Below are 14,513 nucleotides of genomic sequence, written 5' to 3' on the forward strand. Positions count from 1 at the left end.
GGGAGTATCAGCGGGTAAGATCTGGGATCAGCCTGGTGGCAACCCAGGATGAAGAAATACTGTGTGTCTTCTTCAGATCTAGCCAGGTCATCCTTCTGCCAGTGAGCCAAGAGTTCTAAGCATTCTCGGGCCCGAACTTGTTAAAGTTCCAGCTTACAGCATGAGTTTGAGAGCACTGTAGCCTCTTCCTTGGATTCACCCTATAGGCAGGAGAAAGACCCGATAACTCAGAAAGTCCTCTCCTATTACAGAAGTTCATTTCTTCCAGGGGTGTTGGATATGAATGATACTCACCTGTAAATAAGTAACTGACTCTCTGACATGACCCTGCTGAGCCCACACAAGCCATACCTCTTATCCCCAGGCTCAGTAACTTCCTCAGGGAACACAGAAGTGTGGAGCTTACGTGGAAGCAGAGAGAGGGACTGTAAGAGGCCTTCCTTGGTTGTAGAGCCACTGAAGGGCAGATGACTTAGAGACAGTCTACAAGTCATTTGGATTCGCCACCACGAGGCACCTAGTTTTAAAGAAGTGACGGATGAGGAGGAGAGGCTCTATCACCTTCTAATTTGGAGAGGACGATTTTTATGCCCCTGTGCTTGTGGAGTAAGCATCGGAGGGAGGTGAACCAATTGCCCAGTCGTCTTCAAAGAAAGCAGTTTCTGGAGCAGTTAATACAGTGAATCAGAGTGTACGTTCCTGTTTTGCAGGCCATTGGTTTACCTGGGCTTGAAAGTTTTCTCCCGGTTTGGAGTATGTGAATTTCTACACTGTTCTGAAACTACTCTTCGGGCCTGGCTCCAGGTGATTGAAGCCAACTACCACTCTTCCAATGCTTACCACAACTCCACCCATGCCGCTGACGTCCTGCACGCCACAGCCTTCTTCCTCGGCAAGGAGAGAGTGAAGGTAGAATTTTGATAGCGCCGTCTAGTTACCTGCACAGCTTTTGGAGAACTAAGAACTCAACCTTCATAAATATATTAAGCAAACAGCTCTTTTGGACCCAGTTTGACAGTCTTTGAACTACCAAAGGGACTGGTCCTTTCAGTGTTATAAAGACACTGCCTTTTCTCCTAGTCTTCCCTTCCCCCAAATGCCTAAAATAATCATTTATGCTGCCGTAGGGACTCCTTTACATGTCTGGCTGATCCATAAACCCATTCTCCAAATGTTCACTAGGAGCCCTGCATGATACCAGCTTAGAGGACAGAACTTAATTATTAGAGCAAATGGTTACTAGGTCTAGAGATTAAATTTTAAGATCCAAGTTTTGTCATTGGTATGCTATAGTCCAGATAGCTATGAACCGTTCAGCGTCCTTCTGATCTATATACGTATGTATGTGTTCTGTATAGGTGTGAGTTGTGTACATCTGTATGCTAGTGATTTCTGTACTTCTGGAAGAGTTCCAAGTTCCTTAGTCTGAGAAGTCAGCACCATCGTTTAAGGTGCTGGTTTGCAGGGCAGCTCTGTGTATACCCCACGTGTGGCTGCAAGAGATCCCCGGCTCCCTCTTTTCCAACTATCATCACTTTCAGTGCAGCTTGTAATTCTTTGCTGCTACAATTAGAAGTGAAGCTTAGAAAGTACATACCCTTGGAACAAATGCTATAGAGACAGACTGACATCAACCTGCAGATGCTTACCATGCAGGCGTTCCCTTACTTAAGTCTTAGACCCTAGGTGCTCAAGGAGAGTGGTAGTTGGACAGGCAAGAGGGGCAGAAAAGGCACAGACACGGGGAGGGGGCGGTGTTGCCTTCTCAGTGCTGCCAAAGACTGACCCTGGCATTAATTTTCATCAGCAAGAAAGCAAATAGGGAGGTTCAAGGACGATGCTTTTGTAAGGTTTTTCTCTCTTTTACAAAAGGTGGTATCACAGGTGATAACAGCCTGTTTCTATGGCACCATTTTTGGCTGCATGGGCTTTCCATCGCGGTGCACAAGCTTTCCCTAAGTGCGGCACTCCTGGGCTTCTGCAGCCACAACGCAGGCTTCTCCTTCTGTGAGGAGCTAAAAACACTTCGAGATTCCTCTCCAGTTTCACATCGCTCCATTTTCCACATGAGAGAGGATACAGCAGAGTTTGCACACGGCCAAATGAGGACAGGAGCTTGGGCATTACCGCTGAGACCAAACTGACCTGTAGGCACTGCAGCCTTGAGTTCAAGATGAAGTCTTCTTAAACAGAATCACTCTAGAAAAAATACAGATTAAATGCTTGATCGATTAGGGAATGCTTAGTCACTTTATTATCTCCTTTACTCTCCCTCCCCTAAAATAAGAAATTTTCTTTAAATTATTTGTTCTGCTAGAGCATTCAGAGTCTAATTAAATTCTCAAATAGCAATACAATTAAGTCTAAGACTAGATACAATATGCTTGTAATCCAAAAGACATTTTCTAAGAGGCCAAAGAATCAGATAATTTAGAGCGGCAAGGAACCCTGGAGAACTGGGCTGGAAGGGACCCCTGAGCTCAAAGGTTCACTAGCAGCCCAGGATCACTGGTTAGTCCACTGGGAAGCGCTTCCTGAGGCCTCTTCCACCAGGCCTGCTTCCTCTGCTCAAGAGTCAGAAAAACGTTCTTACCAAAGGCCCGTGTCATCGGTCACCCCTCGCTTCTTTAGAAGGCTAAAGCTCTTAACGTCACCGACAGCTCCACGTCCTCGGCCAGATCAAGTGCATTCTCCTTCAGCGCCTTACAGACCCTGCCCCCTCCCATGCTTGCCTGTTCCCAGGACCCACTCTTAGTGGAGAGGTCAGGATAGCCAGCGTTCCTTTGTTATTGTGTGTGTGTGACTTTATCCTGGTAAAGGAGCTGTCGCAAAGGCTAATCTCGGATGGAGTCCATTCTGGCCCTGCTGGCTGAAGGAAGACAGCCCTGCAGAAATGTCTGCATTCCTCCTCCCGTGGGTCTGGCGGGGGGTTTCTTCCACAGACAGTCGTCCCTGCCGTGGGAAGAGCCTCGCTCCTCCCATCTGCTAGTGAGCAGCCTGGCCTTCTTTCCCTGCCTCCCTTGCATCTAGCAGACACTGCCTTAACAGACAGTGCCCACCAAAACTCAGGGCGTGGCTCTTATAGCACTGTAAGGGGCAGGGTCCGAACCAGCGCGAGCTGGCAGGGCATGGCTCCGCTAATGCTGTTTGCTGTCTACTCTAGTCGCTTGAACCTATGTCACTGAAGAACGTAAAAATAAATCGGCCCCGTACTCCAAGCAAGATAGAACACGCTCCAAGAGCACTGGCTGGAGGCCCGAAGTTTGGGCCTCACTGCGCAGGGAGAATCAGTGAGCATGGAGGCCAAGCAGCCCGGGCCCCTGACTGTCCCTGCGGGTTACCATGGCCCCTCCTAACCAGCATTGAAAGGGGGCTAGGCATGTTTGCTCGCCCTGGGCATCACAGCATCCGTCTCTGGGAAGAACCAAGAAGAATGGCCTTGACTGCTCTGCCCGCTTGAGAGGGTGGTTCATGTGGACCAAGGCCAAGCCAGGACTGTCCCCCAGCTCCGGGAGGTCAGTCTGAAAATGGAAATGTCTTCCTTCTGGAAGGGACAGTTTTCAGAAAAGTTTTCAGGGCTGAGCTTCCGAATCACTGTTTCTTACCTGTTCACATCTGAGAAGCAGTTTGCAGGGTTTTCCTCCAACAGCCTAGGAAAGCAACCCCGGAAAACCAAAAATTATGCCCACGCCACCCCCTACCCTGAGCCTCACCTTGGGAACCACTTTTCTTCTCGCTCACTACCCTTCAGTCACAATGATGCTCTTCTAAGTTCCCTCTCCATAAATCACTTTGTTTCGCATCAGAAGCATCACATAGACTGATCTTTCTGCCTGGATTTCTCTCCCTTGCCATTTTTTGCCTGGCTGACTCTTGCTTATCCTTCAGTTTCCAGCATAAAAATCGCTCCCTCAGAGACCCCATTCTTGCCCACCCTCTGCATCCACATCATCCAGAGTAGCCAGAAGCCACATTTAATTAAAACAAAATGAGACATTCCATTCCCCGGGTGCACTGGCACATTCCAAGCGTCCAGGAGACGTGAGGGATGAGGGGTCACTATATTAGAGCCCACGTGCAGACTTCTCCATCAGCACAGAAAGCTGAAAGGACAGCAGTGCCCTAAACGAGATCAGGCCTCATGGCTACACTCACAAAGCACCTGCACGTACCTCCTTAGCCCACCTTCCAGTGAGTTACTTATGCTTTCCCCAGTAAGTGGCCAGCTGCGTTAGCACAGACACCATGCCAGAGTAATTCACCACCGCGACTCCTGCAGCCTGCAAGACGGCTGGCACTCAGCAAGCCTCCAATAAACGGAGGCTGAAGGAAAGAGTTCATAAAGCACAATGTCTTCCACAACAGCAGGCCATTGGATAACTTCTTCCTCAAGCTGTGAGCTGAGAAAACCTGTGCCTCCCGATGCTCTGGGTTGTGTTCTTTAATTATATAATGAGTGTGTTAAAGAAGAGGGGCCTCCCTGTTTGCCTTTGCCACCTGCCGGCCCAGAGTGAAATTGTGTTTCTTGACTGTGAGAGCCCCCTTAGCGTCAGTCTTCCTGGGAAAATCCTTCTTGCCCTTGATCCCCTTATGTTACTTGGCTCTACTCCTTTTATGTGTGTGTGGAGAGTATTATCTGTTGTTTTATCTGTGCTGTTTGCTGCCACACTCTCAATCTTTTCAGAAGTAGGCAAGTAAAGCAACACTTGTGATCCTAGGCCACTTTCTTCTCCGTCCGCTTATGGAAGAGTCAGGGCACTAGGCCACACTGCATGCGTTCCTGTTTGGCACTTTCCTGCAGAATCACTAGAGTAAATGGACTCTGGAGAAAGAATTTAGGTATCCATTATAACCGCAACTCAGATTTCTATTTCCCTCCAGATAATCCACGGTACAGCAAGGTGATGTGATGTATCCTAGGTGGCCTCTTAACTTCTAGGAAGTCAGAGAAGGATCCCCTGGCGTATGCCCTCCTGGGAGACAGGGATGAGTGTAGGTCTCCATTATCCAGTGGGTAACACCCAACCTTGCCTCCCCCGGGCCCCAGGGAAGCCTCGATCAGCTGGACGAGGTGGCCGCCCTGATCGCTGCCACAGTCCACGACGTGGACCACCCGGGAAGGACCAACTCTTTCCTGTGCAACGCGGGCAGTGAGCTCGCTGTGCTGTATAATGACACCGCTGTCTTGGAGAGTCACCACACGGCCCTGGCCTTCCAGCTCACGGTCAAGGACAGCAAATGCAACATTTTCAAGAATATTGACAGGTTTGTGTGCTAAGGCTCTTGTGATTGGGTTTGTAAAATGTAAGGCGGAAACTCAGTTTTCCCTGACTTCTCCAAGTACTTAGCTTTCCTCTTGGTGGGGAAGAGGAAATAATGATAGTTTTCCCATTGTATCAGACAGTAAAATAATAGCCTTGCCCTTCTCGTCTTAACTGTACTTTTTAGACTGTTTCATCTTCTTAAACTCCATTTGGTCTCCAGTGAGTTCATGAAAATGCTTTATATGCTGCAAAGATTTCTACAGATTATTGCTACTGATAAATATAACAGATATTTCTACTCTCTCAAAAGGATATCCTATCTTTGGTGTAACTCGAGGAAATGTATCCTTCCCCATCTTTCCCCAGCTCAGTCTTTGGGCACTTAAAATCCTAACTCATGAGGAGATCATGTCCACCAGTCCCAGCAGAGCTCCTGGAGTCCACGGTGGCGGGGTGGGGTGGGGTGAGGGGGTGGCTTCCCCGCTCACTGTTGTACTCTCTCCTCTGGTGAGTTTGCCACATGTGAACAGATAGGAGACATTCTTCTCGCCTGACATAGCCCTGCAGTCAGACTGAATACTTCCAACATAGTACCAGCCAGGCTGGAGAGAAGACCCCCCCCCCCCGCAACCGAGAGAGGGCAGTGCAAGGAGAGTGCAGAGCTCGCTCGGGCCTCAGTGATCACTTGTCACCATGAACCCGAACCGATCACCTTGGTCTCTAGAAACCAGAGAAAATCTCGTTATTATACTATGAAAATATTCAGTTATTCCACCTTCAGCTGAGGGCTTCGTCAGTATCAGGCTCCATCTTTAAAACTTTCTGAGGAGGAATTGTTGCCGACAGCCAGTTTTATTCAGCTCCTCATTCTGGCTCCTGGACTTAGAAAAAGATGGCAGGAACTGGGCAGTGGCGGGGCGGGGCTGCTGCTCCTCCCATTACAGCTTCTGTGTGACTGTAATGTAGACAACTGCTCGCTAAGCAGAAAGCTCTTCCAGTGCCGTCATCAAAAGGAATGACGAGCCTTCTCTGTAGTAAGAATCGCTGTGTCTGCAGCGAATGCCAAGGGACAGCTCATCAGGTTGCTGTGCCAGCCTCACAGGGAAGAACTCGCCATTTCCTTCTGCCTGGCTGTTCTGATGTTGCCAAGGGCAGACAGAAGGGCACCACCTTGTAAGATAAGTGCCCACGTGACAGGTGGTGCTTCTTTTAATACTCACAAATCACATGAGGGTCGGCTATCTTTGGGAAGATGGTATAGTGTCACCAAGTCCCGGCTTGGTAGGAAGATGAGCAGGTAAGCTCTTGTGGTCTTAACTCATTTCTTCAGTGCCCCTAGCTTCCTCCTGGATTGTGGGAAGTGTGGTAAAATGGCAGAACAGTTCTAATTCAGGGGGCATGATTTGAACAAAGGCCCTTTGTCCTCTGGTTATTTCAGGAACCATTATCGAACACTGCGCCAAGCTATTATTGACATGGTTTTAGCAACAGAGATGACAAAACACTTTGAACATGTGAACAAATTTGTGAACAGCATCAACAAGCCAATGGCAGCTGAGGTAAGCATTTCACATGTAATAATACACATCAGAGTTTATTTCCGTTATACCCTATACTCTGGCCTCAAAGCATTTTCTCTCCATCTTGAATACAAGATGGCTACTTACTTGGAGTTGATAAGGAAGGGCTGAGTGTTGGCCACTTGTTTTCCCTGGTAACAAGAACAGATTGGGTATCCATAACAACTCTGAACTCCCTGAAAGAAGAGCCCTGAAATAAAGCCAGTGGTGACAAAAGGAAGTAGGCCCAAAGATGACAATGAGAGGACCCTGCAGACAGCTGAGACTGGAATAAATGGTGGTGTTTTAGAGGATTCAAAGCCCTTCTAGTTCTCTTTCTTTGGGCTCTTGGGAGACCTCAAAATTAGATAATTTAAAGAATTATATTCCTGTTGGTTTTCATTAAATGTCTATCAGTATCTGAAGACTGTAGACAGTTAAATTGGAAGTGACTGGTTGCAAACAAAACCACAAGGTGGGTGGTGATAGGAACACTGAACTTTAAAGCCCTATGTGTTTGTATTGCTTGAGTATGTCGGCGTACCATATATGGAATTAAACTTGGGAACGCCTCCTTCAATCACATCTCATGCTGAGGTGGCCTGGGTGACCGCGGTCTAGTATCTGTAGACAGTTGACTCTTGTGGGCTTCACCATTGTATTGCACCAACTCTTGTCTGCTTTCCAGATTGACGGCAGCGACTGCGAGTGCAGCCCTCCAGGGAAGAACTTCCCTGAGAACCAGACCCTGATCAAACGCATGATGATCAAGTGTGCGGACGTAGCCAACCCCTGCCGCCCCTTGGACCTGTGCATTGAATGGGCTGGCAGGATCTCTGAGGAGTACTTTGCGCAGGTGGGCTCCCTCTCTGGGGAAGCGCCATGAGTGAACAAGTTAAATAACTCTTCCTCAGAAAGAAATGGCTCACCCCTGCCTGGAATAGGATTCTGGTCCCTCAAGAGACTAACTGGTATGGCTGGTCACTACTCAAAGTCTCTCTAGGGGGAAGGAGAGAAACTGAGCCTTTGGGATTCTTTTCATTCTCGAGTTTTTAGATCCTGAACTTCCACAAAAACTGGGAAGTCCATTCATTCATCAGATTATTATCTCCTCGTTGTATTGTGGGAAACACAGACATAAGACACATCTCTGCTTGAGGGTACCTCATAATGCAGTAGGGGGCATAGACATAAATAGGTCCACACAATATATTTTTTTAAGTGAAAACACTTCTAAAGGAGGTATATGTTAAGTCCTAAGAGTTCAGAAAGTTGTTTTTTTTTTTTCCTAGATAAAAGAAGGGCTTTTATCTAGAAAGGTGGAAAAGGTGTTAGAGCTGGGTTTTTTTTTTTTTAAGGATTTCAAAATTTAGAAATGAGAAAGGACATTCTGAGAGAACCAAGTGTTATGACCAAAATTAGTAAAGAGGAAACACAGAATTTCTATATAGGAATAGTAACTTTGCAGTGTGAAGAGCTGAAGAATAACCCAAAAGTAGCAGACCACAAGATGCCATTTGAAACAGAGGCCTACTTCCAAAGAAGAGGCTTTAGGGACTAATGTTTATGATGTGGGACAGAAAGACAAACATCCCAAGTGGCTACACGTAATTATTTGGGGAGGGGAAGTGCCGATCTCACTGGAATGTACTACTGAGGCAGGGGTAAAGACTAGCCAATGGTGTCTAGAAGGGTTGGCAGAGCAAAAACCAGCTAAGGATGCAATAAGTTAGCTGTAGCTTTCAAGGATGGGAAGAGAGTCCATGGGAATTAGGCCAGCCAGCTCTGAGCTTGCCAGAAAGAGAAGGGGAAAAAAAACCCCAAACCTCTCCTTGAACAGCAGTGGGTATTTTAAGGCTGCCTGATCGACTGACCTGAAATGAGCAAGCTGAGCCGAAACTGGTAGGAGACCATTAATGGGGCTTTCCAGGACCCACAGAGAAGACTTAAAATCCTACTCCTAGATAGTCTCAAAGTCTGTGAATGGGGAATGGGAAAGAACCACTTTTAAGTTCTTTAATGTAATTTCCCTGTGTAGGTGTCCTTTTCCCATAAAGGACATGTGCACACGACAATGTGACCTAACACTTGAGTTACAGATGAGGCTTCTGGCCAGCCGGTCTCTGGCTCAGTACACCACCAGTAAGTGTGGATTTTAATTTCAGTCCTGTGAATTATGACCTTAGGCATTATAAACATACACTTCAGGGTGCAAAATGCTCAATTTACACAGATGATCAGAATTGCATGCATGACCAGTACAGACAGCCAAACAGTTTGTCAGTCATTCTTTTCAGGTAAAAATAGTTATTCCATGAAAAAGAGAATCGAGTTCAGCTCACCTGCCTACCTGCTTTTCCTCCAGACAACCTTCACACCCTTGCATGTGCAGCACAAGGGCTTTGTATGTACTTTGGGTTTTGTCACCCAGAATATTTAAAAAAGGTATTTTCAAAGGTCAAGTTTAGTAAGATTAATAATTCTTACTGCTTTCCTTTAGATATTCTTAAGTGAAACTGACTTTCTTTTTAAACTGCAAGCATGTAACAGTGAATAATTCAATGTCTGTTGATACAGCTTGGTTCCAGTTCTTCGATTTGTGCTGAAACATCTGCAGCTTTAAACCCACCACTGCTTCTGTACCCTCAGTGTAAACTCCACTTAGTATTTAGTAGTATTACTCTGAAAGCTGTCTACCTTGCAGTCATGAAAACAGATCTTAGAAAAGAGGGTATGAATCCTGAAATCAGTGCTTCGGTGGGGTCGGGGTCGGGGTCGGGGTCGGGGTCGGGGTCGGGGGGTCGGTGGGTAGCTGTAAGAGAGAATCTAACACATTTAAGAGTCAGAAGACCTGAATCCAGTCACTGCAGCTCTTCAGGTAGCTGAGTTATGTAAGCCCTGAGAAATGCTGAGCCTATTTCTTGATCGATACCACTGGATTGTGACCCCTTTTTCACAGGGTGGTTCTGACAAACTCGATGCCACTGTGACACCTCCTTGTGTCCCCTACAGCCGTGTGTATTATTTCTTACAGACGGATGAAGAGAAGAGACAGGGGCTGCCCGTAGTGATGCCAGTGTTTGACCGGAATACCTGTAGCATCCCCAAGTCCCAAATCTCCTTTATTGACTACTTCATAACAGACATGTTTGATGCTTGGGATGGTAAGATGGCTCATGTTTTGTTACCCACAAACAGAATATCTTGTTATGCTTTATAATGATTACCTTTAATGACAGAGGCCAGGCCTAAAGGTGTTAAATGTTACTTTAAAAAAAAAAATGTCAGCTGTTTGTGGCCAGATATGGCGGGGGGAAAGGAACACTTTCTGCATCCTCAGCACAGACCATGTGTATGGAGGACTCAATGGATGGCTGATAACTGGATAAACAAGTGTTTAACTCTTCAAAGGACATATTCCCAAAGCTTAAAGGAGTTTTATTATATCACTGGAGGAAATTCTAGAGAACACAAAATATGTCTACTGAGTAACAGATTCTTTTGGTAATGTCACTTGATAAACAGCTTCTCACTGAGATTTGTTTTTATTTTTTTTATTTTTATGTTGGATTATAGTTGATTTACAATGTGTTACTTTCAGGTATACAGCTAGGTGATTCAGTTACATATATACATATGTCCATTCTCTTTCAGATCCTTAACCCATATAGGTTATTATAGAACATTATCTACTGTTGAGTAGAATCACCTGTGCTGTACAGTAGGTTCTTATTGATTACTGTCTACATAGTAGTGTGTAGATGGTAATCTCAAACTCCTAATTTATCCCTCCCTCCACGTTTCCCCTCTGGTAACCATAAGTTTGTTTCTAAAGTTTCTGAGCTTGTTTTATAAATAAGCTCATTTTCATCCTTTTTTTTTTTTTCAGATTCCACATATAAGTGATACTTCTTTCTCGGACTGACTTCGTTTAGTATGATAGTCTCTAGCTCCATTCATGTTGCTGCAAATGGCATTATTTCATTCTTTTTTTTATGGCTGAGTAACATTCAGTTCAGTTCAGTCGCTCAGCTGTGTCCGCCTCTTTGCAACCCCATGGACTGCAGCACGCCAGGCCTCCCTGTCCATCACCACCTCCTGGAGCCTACTCAAACCCATGTCCATTGAGTCGGTGATGCTATCCAGCCATTTCATCCTGTTGTTCCCTTCTCCTCCCACCTTCAATCTTTCCCAGCATCAGGGTCTTTTCCATTGAGTCAGTACTTTGCATCACATAGCCAAAGTATTGGAGTTTCAGCTTTAGCATCAGTCCTTCCAATAAATATTCAGGACTGATTTCCTTTAGGATGGACTGGTTGGACCTCCTTGCCGTCCAAGAGACTCTCAAGAGTCTTCTCCAACACTACAGTTCAAAAGCATCAATTCTTCAGCGCTCAGCTTTCTTCATAGTCCAACTCTCACATCCATACATGACTAATGGAAACACCATAGCTTTCACTAGATGGACCTTTGTTGGCAAAGTAATATCTCTAGCTTTTTAATACGCTGTCTGTGTGTGTGTGTCTGTTAGTCGCTCAGTTGTGCCCAACTCTTTGCGACCCCATGGACTGCAATCCACCAGGTTCCTCTGTCCATGAGATTTTCCAGGCAAGGATACTGGAGTGGGTTGCCATTTCCTTCTCCAGGGGATCTTCCCAACCCAGGGATCGAACCTGGGTCTCCTGCACTGCAGGCAGATACTTTACCAACTGAGCTACCAGGGAAGCCCTAATATGCTGTCTAGGTTGGTCATAACTTTTATTCCAAGGAGCAAGCATCTTTTAATTTCATGGCTGCAGTCACCATCTGCAGTGATTTTGGAGCCCCAAAACATTAAGTCTGTCACTGTTTCCACTGTTTCCCCATCTATGTGCCATAAAGAGATGGGACCAGATGCCATGATCTTAGTTTTCTGAATGTGGAGTTTTAAGCCAACTTTTTCACTCTCCTCTTTCACTTTCATCAAGAGGCTCTTTAGCTCTTCTTTGCTTTCTGCCATAAGGGTGGTGTCATCTGCATATCTGAGGTTATTGATATTTCTCCCTGCAGTCTTGATTCCAGCTTGTGCTTCATCCAGCCCAGCATTTCTCATGATGTACTCTGCATATAAGTTAAATAAGCAGGGTGACTATATACAGCCTGGATGTACTCCTTTCCCGATTTGGAACCAGTCTGTTGTTCCATGTCCAGTTCTAACTGTTGCTTCCTGACCTGCATACAGCTTTCTCAAAAGGCAGGTCAGGTGGTCTGGTATTCCCATCTCTTGAAGAATTTTCCACAGTTTGTTCTGAGCCACGGTCAAAGGCTTTGGCATAGTCAATAAAGCAGATGTTTTTCTGGAACTCTCTTGCTTTTTTGATGATCCAGCAGATGTTAGCAATTTGATCTCTGATTCCTCTGCCTTTTCTAAAACCAGCTTGAACATCTGGAAGTTCATAGTTCACATACTGTTGAAGCCTGGCTTGGAGAATTTTGAGCATTACTTTACTAGCGTATGAGATGAGTGCAATTGTGCAGTAGTTTGGACATTCTTTGGCATTGCCATTCTTAGAGATTGGAATGAAAACTGACCTTTTCCAGTCCTGTGGACACTGCTGAATTTTCCAAATTTGCTGGCATATTGAGTGCAGTACTTTCACAGCATCATCTTTGGGGATTTGAAATAGCTCAACTGAAATTCCATCACCTCCACTAGCTTTGTTTGCAGTGATGTTTTCTAAGGCCCACTCAACTTTGCACTCCAGGATGTCTGGCTCTAGGTGAGTCATCACACCATAGTGATTATCTGGGTCGTGAAGATCTTTTTTGTATAATTCTTCTGTGTATTCTTGCCACCTCTTCTTAGTATCTTCTGCTTCTGTTTGATCCATACCATTTCTGTCCTTTACTGTGCCCATCTTTGCATGAAATGTTCCCTTGGTATCTCTAATTTTCTTGACGAGATCCCTGGTCTTTCCCATTCTATTGTTTTCCTCTATTTCTTTGCACTGATCACTGAGGAAGGCTTTATCTCTCCTTGCTATTCTTTGGAACTCTCCATTCAGATGGGTGTATCTTTCCTTTTCTCTTTTGCCTTTCGCTTTTCTTTTCACTATTTGTAAGGCCTCCTCAGATAACCATTTTGTCTTTTTGCATTTCTTTTTCTTGGGGATGGTCTTGACCCCTGCCTCCTGTACAGTGTCACTAACCTCTGTCCATAGTTCTTCAGGCACTCTTGTCTATCAGATCTAATCTCTTGAATCTATTTGTCACTTCCACTGTATATTCGTAAGGGATTTGATTTAGGTCATACCCAAATGGTCTAATGGTTTTCCCTACTTTCTTTAATTTAACTCTGAATTTGGCAATAAGGAGTTCATGATCTGAGCCACGGTCAGCTCCCGATCTTGTTTTTGCTGACCATATAGAGCTTCTCCATCTTTGGCTGCAAAGAATATAATCAATCTGCATTTTGGTGTTGACCATCTGGTGATGCCCATGTGTAGAGTCTTCTCTTGTGTTGTTGGAAGAGGGTGTTCGCCATGACCAGTGTGTTCTCTTAGCAAAACTCTATTAGCCTTTGCCCTGCTTCATTCTGTACTCCAAGGCCAAATTTGCCTGTTACTCCAGTATTTCTTGACTTCTTACTTTTGCATTCCAGGCCCCTATAATGAAAAGGACATCTTTTTTAGGTGTTAGTTCTAAAAAGGTCTTGTAGGTCTTCATAGAACCGTTCAACATCTGCTTCTCTAGCGTTACTGGTCGGGGCATAGACCAGGATTACTGTGATATTGAATGGTTTGCCTTGGAAATGAACAGAGATCATTCTGTCGTTTCTGAGACTGCATCCAAGTACTGCATTTTTTTTGGACCCTTTTGTTGACTATGATGGCTACTCCATTTCTTCTGCGGGATCCTTGCCCACAGGAGTAGATACAGTGGTCATCTGAGTTAAATCCAACTGTGTATGTCTACCACATCTTCGTTAATCTGTCAGAGGACATTTAGGTTGCTTTCATGTCTCGGCTACTGTAAAGTGTACTACAGTGAACAATGGGGTGCATGTATCTTTTGAATTGTGGCTTTCTCTGGATATATGCCCAGTAGTGGGACTGTTGGGTCATATGGTAATTCTACTTTAAGTGTTCTGAAACTCCACACTGTTCTCCATAGTGGCTGCACCAATTTACATTCCCACCAACAGTGTAGGAAGGTTCCTTCCTCTTCACTCTCTCTTCAGCATTTATTATTCATAGACTTTTTGATGGTTGTTCTGACTGGTGTGAGGGTGATACCTCGTTGTAGCTTTGATTTGCATTTTAGTGATGTTGAGCTTTTTGGCCATCTGTATGTCTTCTTTGAAGAAATATCTATTTCAGTCCATTTTTTGAATGGGCTGTTTGATGTAGAGCCGCATGAGCTGTTGGTATATTTCAGACTGATCCCTTGTCAGTCACTTCATTTGCAAATATTTTCTCCCATTCTGCGGGTTGTCTTTTCGATTTGTCTATGGATTCCTTTGCTGCACAAAAGCTTTTAAGTTTAACTCAGTCCCATTTATGTCTGTTTTTTTTTTTCATTACTCTAGGTAGGAGGTTTCATTACTCTAGGTAGGAGGTGGATCCAAGAAGATACTGGTGTGACTTGTGGCAACTAGTGTTCTGCCTATGTTTTCCTCTAGGAACTTCATAGTGTCTGACTTTACATTTGG

General features: G+C 45.2%; 1 protein-coding gene and 1 non-coding gene across 5 annotated transcripts in view; one reads left to right on the plus strand and one right to left on the minus strand.

The window, feature by feature from the left end:
- Nucleotides 1-14,513, plus strand: part of PDE8B (phosphodiesterase 8B) — a 258,748-nt gene that overhangs the window by 241,576 nt on the left and 2,659 nt on the right. For all 4 annotated transcript variants that reach the window (XM_069595361.1, XM_069595360.1, XM_069595359.1 and 1 more), the window contains exons 17-21: nucleotides 711-909; nucleotides 5,048-5,265; nucleotides 6,703-6,823; nucleotides 7,512-7,679; nucleotides 9,858-9,987. In XM_069595361.1, the coding sequence (XP_069451462.1) occupies nucleotides 711-909; nucleotides 5,048-5,265; nucleotides 6,703-6,823; nucleotides 7,512-7,679; nucleotides 9,858-9,987 (836 nt within the window). The remainder of the gene's footprint in view (nucleotides 1-710; nucleotides 910-5,047; nucleotides 5,266-6,702; nucleotides 6,824-7,511; nucleotides 7,680-9,857; nucleotides 9,988-14,513) is intronic.
- On the minus strand, nucleotides 11,476-11,547 carry TRNAC-GCA (transfer RNA cysteine (anticodon GCA)). The gene has a single exon. It is a non-coding gene; the product is annotated as a tRNA-Cys (tRNA).

The sequence above is a fragment of the Ovis canadensis genome, chromosome 7 (genome assembly GCF_042477335.2).
Source record: "Ovis canadensis isolate MfBH-ARS-UI-01 breed Bighorn chromosome 7, ARS-UI_OviCan_v2, whole genome shotgun sequence".
NCBI classification, from domain to species: Eukaryota; Metazoa; Chordata; class Mammalia; order Artiodactyla; family Bovidae; genus Ovis; species Ovis canadensis.